At 38.3% G+C, this 12,313-nt stretch overlaps 1 protein-coding gene and 1 pseudogene across 1 annotated transcript; one reads left to right on the forward strand and one right to left on the reverse strand.

Moving 5' to 3' along the window:
* Positions 1-1,326: 1,326 nt before the first annotated feature.
* Positions 1,327-4,238, forward strand: LOC143599123 (putative magnesium transporter NIPA3; annotated as a pseudogene).
* A 1,205-nt stretch (positions 4,239-5,443) lies between these two features.
* LOC143599121 (uncharacterized protein At4g06598-like) lies at positions 5,444-11,166 on the reverse strand. The gene is made up of 4 exons (XM_077077157.1): positions 10,470-11,166; positions 9,587-9,662; positions 9,356-9,482; positions 5,444-5,971 (listed from the first exon to the last, which is right to left on the reverse strand). The coding sequence occupies exons 1-4, from the start codon at positions 11,123-11,125 to the stop codon at positions 5,778-5,780; spliced, it is 1,053 nt and encodes a 350-aa protein (XP_076933272.1). The 5' UTR covers positions 11,126-11,166; the 3' UTR covers positions 5,444-5,777.
* Between the last annotated feature and the right edge of the window lie 1,147 nt (positions 11,167-12,313).

Genomic DNA, 12,313 nt, shown 5'->3' on the forward strand with positions numbered 1-12,313 from the left:
CGGTAACTTGGCGGCATTAGACGGTGGCGTAATTCTAGTATCACCCCCTTTCACAAACCCGGTTCTGCTACTCATTAGTTTAATTTTTTTTATCCATCTTAACATTATTAAGATCTTGGGTCTTGGCTAACCCATAAGCTTGATGTAGTGTGGTGGGTTTAAACATCTTGACCGGCCCTCGAATCTCTTCCTTCAAACCTTTCAAATATAAAGTAACAACTTGGGCCTCACTAAGATTTACCTTGATAAGTAGGCTGTCAAAAACGTTGTTGTACTCCTTTAGTGACCCGGTTTGTGTCAGCATTGCAAGTTCTTCTAAAGGGTCCTCAAACATTGTGGCTGAAAACCGGTTCGAGATAGCTTGAACGTAGTCATCCTAAGGGTATTTTGCAACTGTGGTTCCCCTGGTTTTCATAAAAGCTTAGTGCCATTGTATGGCTTCACCTTCAAGATGGACCATCGCGCACCTTAGTTTTAAGTTGTCTGGAGTCTCATTGAGAATAAAAAAGTCTTCACGACGGTATATCCATGCCTCCACATATTCTCCCAAGAATCGCAGAAATTCCACTTTTCCGACTCGCATGGGACGGTTAGGGCGGGACTCCCCCTCGCCGAAGTTACCGAAAGAAATCCTTGTGGAGAAAGCTCCACTCGACTGGTCCTTAACATGGTTCAGAATATGCTCCTGTTGCTTCATAGATTGTTCATGCTGCTTCATGGACTGCTCTTGTTGTTTCATCAATGTTTCCAAGGACGCTTGAATATCTGAGATTGCCTTATCATGTTCCTTGACAGCCTTGTCGAGATCTTGGTTGCGGGTGTTCGTCATGATGAGTGGTGAGGGTTCTAACGAGGGATCGGAACAACTCTGATACCCTTGATAGGGCAAAAAAAGAAGACAATTTGAGAGAATGAAGGAAAGCTAATTTCTGAATGAATCAGAAGTTAGCGGCGATACTAGGTTAAAAACCAAACCATAATTTCAAGTTTACACAAGACATCTAAGAAAATACCAAAAGACCACAATGGTCCCTCAAACATGAAAAAAAAAATAATAAACAAAAATAAGAGTGAATGAGACCAGCTTGTTCGTATCATTTAACTATAATTGACATCAATTGGGAAAAATTTACACACACATTTCATGATTCCGTGTGTAACAACAAACTCCACTCCTCATTTGTGGTGTATATATTTATAGAATCTTATAATCAAGCAAACCCTTTACTTCAAGTCTCCTCATTGACCAGTTTTTTCCATTTCTTTTCAGGCTTTGGAGGATATTCATACTTATACGAGAGCCGTTATGGTGGGTCGTCATGAATCATGATAATAAGTGAGTACATTTGTTTTTTATGTTTAATGACTTACAATGAAAATATTATCATGTTAACATGAATTTAAGCGTTTTTTTGTGATTTTGTCACGCCAGTGATTGTTGGAGAAACAGAAAATTTTGCACCCAGCTATTCTGGTATCTTCACTCGAGGCGCTCAAGATTCTTATTAGGCAAGACAAAACCCCTAAAATTTAGTCTTTATGTGCTTGTGTAACATGTAAAGTTGTAAACATATAGCCATATTGCAGCATAGTACTTGCACATATTATATAACTATAAAAGCTACACATTTTTGGAATTCTTGGTTGTGTTCTGTGTTGTGGGGGTCCACCACAATCATTCTCCATGTTCCCCTAGAACGGGCCTATTGAATAAGTTATAGAAGCATGGCATATTGCTATCGAGCCAGGTAACAAACTTGCCTTTTTAATTTATGATTTATTTCTTGGATTTTTTTTTAAATTGGTTTTGATTATTTGTTTTGCAACTCATAATGCAGCATTGGTGTTGATAGCTATTCTTATAAGTTTGTTTCACTATATACTGACATATGGTCAGACACACATAATGTGCTACATTGGAGTTTGTTTGTTAGTTGGTTCTTTGTTGATATGCATCGGTTCGTTTTCGGTTTTCACAGTAGATTTGGTTTTTATGGTTTTGCCGTTTGGGCTTGAAATTTTTGGGTCGAAAAATGGCGGCCCAAAAGTTATGGATTTGCCATAAAACTTTGAGCCTGATAGTTTATGCTAAATAATGCTTAACTGATAATTACACGTTTGCGTCTAAAATTTTTGGTCTACACCAATTACTTAGTTCTTATATATTTCTTAGCATTCAAATACAACAAATATCATTTATAATTTCAATAACAAACTCACTCTTTTGGTTTAAAAAGAAACATAAGACCGTTGGTTTTGGATTGGGTCTGGTTATTCGGTTCCATGAGAACACTTTTTTTATATTTTAAAATTTTCTTAATAATTAATGCAATAAAGATGATTAAAAAAAATAAAAAATACCATTACGATAATAATCTAAATCTTAAATATAGCTTTAAGAGTCTTTGCATAAGGATGTGTACTATGGTTACTTTCCATCTGTTTGACCGAATCCCCTTTTAGCCACTTTTTTGTTTGACCTGTTTGAGATTAAAATCAACCTAATTTGACTAGTTCATAAGTAAACGGGTCCAAATTGCCACCTCTAACCCCTGTTTATTTTCCTGTTTCAGGTGATGAGTGTTAAAGCAATAGGGATTGCTTTAAAGCTTACTTTATCCGGAATGAATCAACTTGTATATCCTCAAACATGGGCTTTTACCTTAATTGTTTTGCTTTGTGTCATCACCCAAATGAATTGTTTAAATAAGGTACACAACTCCTAATTTCCTTTGCAAATATGAGGGGCTTTTACCTTAATTGTTTGGCTTTATGTCATCACCCAAATAAATTATTTAAATAAGGTACACAACTCCTAATTTCCTTTGCCAATAATCCATGTGGTATGCAAAAAATTCACCTTTAGTCCTAAGTATGTGAAGTTACAACTTTAGTCTCTAAAGTCAGCTCAAGTTACTTGCTTATCGTCCTTGGCATGGATGGATGCTAAAAATCTCTTGAGTTGGTGCCTAGTTACATTTTTACCTTTAAAAGAAACCAAATGACAAAAACCCCACATCATCACCACTCTTTTTTTTTTTTTTTTTACTTTAAACAGAGGGTTAAATTGGCCATTTGAAAAGTAATGCCCTTTTTTGGCGGCCATCCATGCCAAGGACTATAGGAGTTCAACTTAAGTGAAAAGTAGGGACTTCAACCGTAATTTTTCGTGCTTAAAGACTAAAGTGAAATTTTGACATACCACATAGACAATTGGCGTAATTCGCTCTTAAGTTATTACATTCAAACAACAACATTTGTTACTACTCTGCTTTTGGTTATTAATATCGTCTGCAGGCACTTGACACATTCCATACGGCTGTTGTCTCCCCCCATATATTATATAATGTTCACATGTCTTACAATATTAGCAAGTGTGATCATGTTCAAGGTAATAATTTTATTGCCGGTAACTTCAATTTGATAAAATGTATGATAATAATATGTAAGACAAGGTTGCATGATTGGTGTTACTTATTTCCAACTCAAATGCGCGATCACTTTTGCGTTGACCCGTGTATAAAGTCAAATGGAAGGCAATTGGGCATAAATTTTCGTACTTTTACTTATGCTCAGTCATATTTTTATCAACAAAATGTAGCCCCGTAAACGAACACGTATGGGGAATGTTCGTGTTTGTTGGTTTAACTTTGATCAAACACGAACAACTACACAAACGGAGTTTCTTGTTTGTGTTCGTCCTTTAGAAAATGAGTGTGTTCGTGTTCTCTTATGTTTGTCTGTTATAATAGTATAAAGAACAGTTCATCTCAAGGACGTAAACAAACGAGCATAACTTAACAATTAACATAGATGAACAAACATCAATATCTTGGACCTAAAAAGATAAATAAAAGTAGACTAAATTCTAATTGGTGATATTTAAATTTAATAATACATTTTAGTATGCTTAAAAATATTTATGAATATGCAAACAAACGAGAACATAAACAAATAAATATAAGCGAACGTTCACAAATATAAATGAACGAACAAGAGATATGTTCATGTTCATTTGTTTATTAAAATATTAAATAAACGGCATAAGTGAACTTCTCTGTTCATTCACAGGTCTTACAAGAAGACATAATATTGATACTGATTAAATTTTTGTAGACAGGATTGGGATAGGCAATAGCCTTCCGAAATTATCACAGAACTGTGAGTTTGTGACAATTCTTTCTTGAACCTTGACCTTCCTTCTTCACAAAACCAAAGATATGGTTGACCTTGTTTGAGTCGTCGGTATATTATATTGAATGATAAGATAATGTGAATGCTTGGTCTCATATTAACAAGAGTGCCCTCTATATAGGCAATAATACAAAGATAATATCGGAACCTATATACATCAAATATCTTCACCTAAATAAACTTATTCTCTAAATATATCTCTAATATATTATTGAATGTAGCACCGTTTTGTAACAAGATTCTTGTTTTCAAATGCACCCTCAGCTATGAAGAATTCTTGTGGGGATTTCATAATCACATAGATATAGATGATGCTTTTGGTTTTCCTTTTCCCATTTCATTTTCAAGTACTTTATTCATAACCAAAGAAACCCTTCCTTTTGGTAACAAGATCTATCTTTCTAAAGTACCCACAAAGTTCAAAGATTTTTGTTTTGTTAAATAGTAAGATTTGGCGTCTCAAAAGATTGTTAAATGGTTTGCATGTTCGTGTTTTTAAGAAGATTCTGTCTAGCTAATCGGTCAAATCTGGGTTATAACATGCAAATGAGCCAAGGAAGTTTCTTTCTTTATTTGACACTTACCCGGATACCATTTGATACTTGACATTAACTTGAATCCCATTGAAACTTGAAATTGTTTGAGGCTTGTTTTAAACCCAGTTTCATAATGTTAACCAACCAGTTTGACCTGACCCCAACCCGTAGCTGAAGTGCAAACGATGACATGAAGCGACCTGTAGCAACACAATTACTGACGCACTACCCGCCACCACATCACCCCCACCGTCCCGACCTTCGCTTTCATCCCTCTCCCTTTGCCGCAGCTTCACCTCATCGTCCTCCGCCACCCTACTATAAATCAATTATAGTAGGTGAACTCATTTCAGATAACTTTTTCTTTGGTAAACGAACACATCCGCTTTGACAAGAATCAAGTTGGACACAAACCCATTTTAACCCGTTAATCAACTTGATTTACCAAGGTTAATAAAAGCTTATATTTTATTTTTTTCTCGCAAGACATTTCCAAGATTCCAAAATTTGTTGCAAGTACAAAGTGTCATGGTCATACATTCTCACAAATTATGAAATTAAAGGCATGCTTATTGTTCCTCTTGTTGAAAACTATAATCTTTAGAACGTTTATTCAACCTGATAAAAATGTTCAAATAGATAAAATAAATTTATCAGCTCAGTTCTTCTGGTGTCAGACCCAGATTTAAACTTTCCTCAACGCCTCACTAAAGTAAAAACAAAACATCAAATCTGGTAGAGCTTTTGTCTCACACTTCTAACTACAACAATTACAAAAACAAGTTCAATTAAGAAACGTCACCACCGAGAGCAATAATTAAACAAATTTCCAAACAACATTGCACAAAATAATTATCAACTAGCATACGCGAGAACATGTGACGTTCTATGGTTACCACCTCCGGCGAGTCTCCAACTGACTACTAGGTGCAGAGCAAGATACTAAATTTAGCAAAACAGAAACAGCCTGGCCCGATATAGACATGGGCCGGGCCCCAAAAGGCAAATAAACTAGAGAAACTTGCAAATGGTTGTTTTGCAGTTGGATCATATTTGGAGTGGACCGGTCACATCACTTGTAGAACCAGAATCTTTTTTCAAAGTAAGGTTTGCAAATTGAGCTTCGAGTTTATCCTTGCTGGCGGTTTGCCGGTGGTTTGGTGGCGGTGGTGGTGGTTGTTGCTGTTGCTGATATAAGGCACGCAGTCTCCCTATTTCCCTCTCAAGAACTTCATGCTCCACTGATGAAACAAGTTGATTCCATGAGGTTGTTGGATTCTTTTAAAAATAATTAGTCACATGATAACTGTCGAAGCATGAAATGAATCTGACCTGATCCATGACGATGTTCCCACGGATTTTCGAGATGAAACGAACCACGACTTGATCTTCTTCTTCGATTGCTTGAGACCTGCAATGGCTTTTCGGGGGTGTGGAGGTGACTGCTAAGAAATCCTCAGGATCTCTTGTTTACAGACACAAAAATAGGGTGGTGGCTTTTATTGAGCATGACCCTCTAACAAGGAGGTGGAGACCTCCTTATATAGAGAGCCTCATGGCCACCATCATGGTACCCTAATGGGCCTAGCCCAGTTAGGGTTACCTCCACAAAACCCCCTCAGCCCAATAACATTGTATTAGTCCATATAATAAAATAAGCCAAACATAATAAATTTAGGGTTGTAAAACCGGGTTTAGTACCATACCCCTACAAGCCCCCCAAGTCCAGTGTTGCTCCTAGGCGTGCAAGCGTTTAGGTGGAGCGCTGGACTTTATAAGGTGTGTTAGGACATGAGGCGGCTTTTTCCCTTTTCTTCGGCCTTGTCTTTATGGTCTTTGAGTTTTGGGAGGTTTTCTCCATGATGGTGACGTGTTGTGATCTTTATGATAATGATGGTGCACAGGCATGAATAAGATATAGCACGAATCATAACAATAGTGGCGCGAGGCCTGATAAAAGATAGAGCGCGCATCTCGATAATGATGCTTAATAGTTTGCGCGCGAGGTAGCTTACGAGCTATAAGAATAATGAAGCTTGCGCGCGAGGCGACTTACGAGCTATAAAAAAATGAAGCTTGCGCGCAATGTCGACTTACGATAGTGGCGCGAGGCCTGATAGAAGATAGAGCGCGCATCTCGATAATGATGCTTAATAGTTTGCGCGCGGGGTAGCTTATGAGTTATAAGAATAATGAAGCCTGCGCGCGAGGCGACTTACCAGCTATAAAAATAATGAAGCTTGCGCACGTTGCGGCTTATGAGCTATAATATGACGATAATGACTGGCCCACAAGGGCCTCTTCTACGCAGGATGACTATCCCAGCTTGTTTTCAAAATAATAATGGAGGCGCAATCGGCCAGATAATAATGATGTCATATGTGCTTGTGCGACTCGTAGCCGAACCTGCAAAAACATATCAAATTAGCGCGTGGCCGTTTGGGATATTGTTAGGCTCCCGCCCTAAGATTCGGATGTCTTCCATCGCGATAATGTAGTGGTGGTATACCACGATAGTCCCCTAGTTCATTGCTGCTAAAATAAAGTTGTCCCTATCCTGATTTGGGATTAGACTATTCTCATTTGTTGTGTCGCTTACGCATAGGTTTTGGCTTTGTGTCATGCGCAGATGTTTCATGCGCTTGCGCATAGGCTTTGGCTTTGTGTCATGCGCCACGCGCAGATGTTGCATGCGCGTGCGCGTAGACTTTGTGTCATGCGCCACGCGCAGATGTTGCATGCGCTGATGTGATATGCGTGAGCATGTGATGCGTAAGCATATGTAATATGCGTGAGCATATGTGGTGCGTGAGCATATGTGGTGCGTGAGCATATGTGGTGCGTGAGCATGTGATATGCGACTGCGCTCAAGCATCATGGCGGTGCGCATGTAGAAAGGCGGAATGGTTGACCCGCGGTGGCGCGCATATGACGTGGCCTGTGTTAATAGGTTTAATTATGACGGCGTGTTGAGCGGAGCGGAGCCGCGTTCGGTCTTGTATTCGGCGCGAAGCCGTATGGGTTTATGAGGATTCCCAACCTTTAAGTTTGGCGCGTGGCCTTATGGGCTTATGAGGATTCCTTTAAGTTTGGCGCGTGGCCTTATGGGTTTATGAGGATTCCCAGCCTTTAAGTTTGGCGCGTGGCCTTATGGGTTTATGAGGATTCCCAGCCTTTAAGTTTGGCGCGTGGCCTTATGGGTTTATGAGGATTCCCAGCCTTTAAGTTTGGCGCGTGGCCTTATGGGTTTATGAGGATTCCCAGCCTTTAAGTTTGGCGCTTGGCCTTATGGGTTTATGAGGATTCCCAGCCTTTAAGTTTGGCGCTTGGCCTTATGGGTTTATGAGGATTCCCAACCTTTAAGTTTGGCGCTTGGCCTTATGGGTTTATGAGGATTCCCAACCTTTAAGTTTGGCGCTTGGCCTTATGGGTTTATGAGGATTCCCAACCTTTTAAGTTTGGCGCTTGGCCTTACGTGCGCATGCACGGCAACGGAGTGGTGACTCGCGAGCGCGCGTGCATGGCGGAGAGTTGCGCACACGCATGGTAGAGGGTTGCGCGCACCTGCATGGCGTTGGAGACTTTTACGTAAAACCAAAAGCATTGAGTCGTCTTTCGAACTCACATGGTGGTTCCCGCGGTGGTTTCCACGGGCGCTCACGCATGTCGGCGGAATGGTGACCCGCTGGCGAGCATGCGTGGTGGCAGTCTTCTGCGCAAAACCCACATGGTGGAGGTCTTTTGCGCGAAACCCACATGGTGGTTCCCGCGGTGGCACATGCATGGCTGCGGAGTGAGAATCCGCGAGCGCGCGTGCATGGCGGCGGAAGTCTGGTAATTTTTGGATCTACAATTTGAGAGTTAGATCTGTAATTTTAAACCTAAAATCCAGGTCTGTAATCTAGATCTAGATCTGTAAATCAGATCTAGATAGATCTGAAGCTCGTAGCGGAGAGAATTTAAAACCATCACAGATCCGGAGGCTTGATCATCCGAATCAGGTAGTTTCTTTTTTGCACAGATCTGGAAGCCTCTTTTAGATCTATGGATCTTTTTGAGCTTTAATAGAACAAGCCTTGAAGACTTTTTCTGTAAACTTCCAGATCTGGGTTTTTCCTGGGAGAGATCTGACAGCCGAGACGAAAATCGAAGGGTAGTTCGTTGCCGTCCCACGGATGGCGCCAATGTCGAAGCATGAAATGAATCTGACCTGATCCATGACGATGTTCCCACGGATTTTCGAGATGAAAAGAACCACGACTTGATCTTCTTCTTCGATTGCTTGAGACCTGCAATGGCTTTTCGGGGGTGTGGAGGTGACTGCTAAGAAATCCTCAGGATCTCTTGTTTACAGACACAAAAATAGGGTGGTGGCTCTTATTGAGCATGACCCTCTAACAAGGAGGTGGAGACCTCCTTATATAGAGAGCCTCATGGCCACCATCATGGTACCCTAATGGGCCTAGCCCAGTTAGGGTTACCTCCACAAAACCCCCTCAGCCCAATAACATTGTATTAGTCCATATAATAAAATAAGCCAAACATAATAAATTTAGGGTTGTAAAACCGGGTTTAGTACCATACCCCTACAATAACAAAAATAGATGATTCTAATAGAAACTCACTGTATTTGATAAGTTGCTCCTGAGCCAAATTATCTAACCGTTGTTTTAACGCTTTATTTTCCATGCCCAGAATAAGACTTTGCTGGTTTAGAAATTCCACCTCAGCAGCCACCTCAGAACCTTCTGCCTGCAAACATAGCGGATATAATATATTAATATGACCTGGTTTGAATAGATACGAGACAATGAGACATACATATAAAAAGTAATATTTTTCGTGTTCTAATCTACCTGTAAAGCGTGTACATTCTTTTCCAGCTCAGCAATATACTGAAGCTTCCGGACCCGCGAACGTTGAGCAAATTGCCTGTATTAGGTCATTATAGGATTAATGGATGCTATTAGATAGGTTCATTTTATAAGTAAATGAACCGAAAGAACACGATCATTCACTTAAATTTAACTGAACAAACAAACGAATATGAACATTCAAAATGAATGGATTTTCTTGTTCATGTTTGTCCGTTAAGAAAATGAATGTGCTCGTCCTCGTGTCCGTTTATGCTTGTTCGTTAATATCCTAAACGAATGGTTCACGAACGTAAACGAACGCAAATGTCCGTAAATTACAAAAATGAATATAAACGAATACAAATGAACATAAATGAGCAAGCATAAACGAACACGATTTGAAAGTAAACGTGAATATCCAAATTAAAGTCTAAAATAATATCATCGTAACATCAAACATTTCAAAATTGGAAATATATCCAAACAAAGGGATTCAATATATGAAAATCAAATTGATATTAATAATAAATATATTTGAATGAATATTTATACGAATGAACTATAAATGAGCATAAACGAATGTAAATGAACGAACATAAACAAACGTTCATGAATGTAAATGAACGAATGAGACATTTGTCCATGTTAGTTTGTTTAATTAACTAAACAAAAAATTGTGTTCATGTTCGTTTGTTTATTAAATAAACAAACATAAATGAACTTCCTGCGAAATAGTTCACTGAACGTTTCGTTCCTTTACAAGCCTATTCGAGTATGCCAACACTATAGGAACACTTATCACTAAGACGCTATTGGATAGGGTCATTTGTCTTATATAACCATTAACCAACAGAGAAAGAAATCAGCTAGTAAATTTGCTTACTGTTTGGCCCGTTTTGTGTCTGTTTCTGATGTGGAACCCTTGTTGCCAGTAGGATCTTTTCTTTCAGAAGTATCCGGATCGTTCCTTGCAGACTCAACTGCTTCTTTCTTCTCAGTTGCAATGGAGGTATTTTTATCGCCTTCTCGTGAAGAACCGGGAGATTTAGAACGTTGAAGAACAAAGTTATGTGTCGATGCACGATTCTTATTATTAAACATCGCATTCGGATCCGCATAAAAAGACGGGGTTTGAAAATCTTTATACAAGTCAAAGTCTTGAGATCCCCATGAAGGAGCAGGGCTCAAGTTTCTCAAACGGTTTTCGGTTTGTGCTTGATGCTCAATGTAAGCAGCATTAGCAGCTTCCATGTATGCAAAGGAGTCACTTGATGAACGCCTGTGCCCTCGTTTTACAGGTGTTTCGGGTTCGTTAAGAAGATCATCCAGCCAATCAGGTTGTTCTTCTATCAGAAAGCTTTCAGAGGATGTACGTTGATGATGTGGATTCCCATTTCTATACTTCGGTGGACCTTTTGGCCCAGGCCCAGGCCCAATTGCAGAATTTGGGACATAATCCGCATACGATGGAGTAATGCTGGTAAATGGGCTTTTAGGGGGGAGTAATGAGTGTTTTCCATTGTACATTATACTTTTCATTGTTGAAGGCCTATTGGAGTTTGCCCTTGCACAGATCCCTGATAAACACTAACTAAAACCAAAAGTTTATTATATATGAAAACTTGTAATGAAAGCATTAAAGTGTGTTACATGAAAGTTTACTTGTTCCAATTTCTATTAAGCAATTATGCACATTATTTTGCCTATGTGAATTTGGAAGTAGAATGCATATATGCAGTCAATGTGCTTCCTACTGGTTCAGATTTAAGTTGATCTTTGATTCTAACAGATTGGGAAAATAAATAAATAAAGAGAGATGAGTAAGTAATTAGATGACAATGAAAGCCTTTAAAATTACTATTACAACCCGACTGAAAGCGTAGGTTTGTAATTCTCTCTACTGAAACCAGTTTTGACTTGCAGCTCTAATTACAAGTGTTAGATTATATGAGATTCAGATTACAACACACACTCTATAAGGTGAAACTAATTTCAATTCAATTAAACAAGTGTTTACTGTACATCAATGAATCAATCAAACAGTAATTGAGGCTACATTCTCCAATTTGTAAGAATAGAAAGCTCAAATGAATCAGAAACATTGATTTAGAGACGAATTAACCCTAGAATCGGTGTTTACCTGCAATGTGATCGATCAGGATTCAATCAGAGCTGCTTGTTGTTCATGGATTATTATGCTGGTTGACAACCCAAATGACTTGATGTTCTTCTTTTCCCCCTTTCTATTTATGTATTTACTACTTCTCTTCTGTCATCAAATATTATTTAATTTATAAATCGATTTTATAAAATGATTAACTACGTATTTATAATCAATTTATTAGTTAAACCTACCGAAAAGTTAAATATTTTTAATCATTTATATTTTTTAACAACCTTTGAAACCATAATACACGAATGAACGTTCAACAGTCTATATACTAGATTTAATACTCCAAGCCTAGCTAATTTTAATTCTCTAACTTTTAATAGAAAAAAATTAAAATGATGCCATATGAACTTTAATTTTACAAGTATATATGTATTTGATATGTTATGTGGTAAAAAAAAATATATTATGCATGTATTCATATTCAAAGTAATTAATAAAGTGTAACAATGTACAAAATACTATAGTTATTTTTCTATAATTTTAAAATAAGATAAAACTAAAAAAAAAATTCTTTTATTAAACTTTACACACTTTTACTTAGGGGGTGTTCGGCC

This window comes from Bidens hawaiensis, unplaced genomic scaffold (genome assembly GCF_021521415.1).
Source record: "Bidens hawaiensis isolate Kalapana, Puna unplaced genomic scaffold, B.hawaiensis_p1.1 tig00051520_1, whole genome shotgun sequence".
Taxonomy (NCBI): Eukaryota; Viridiplantae; Streptophyta; class Magnoliopsida; order Asterales; family Asteraceae; genus Bidens; species Bidens hawaiensis.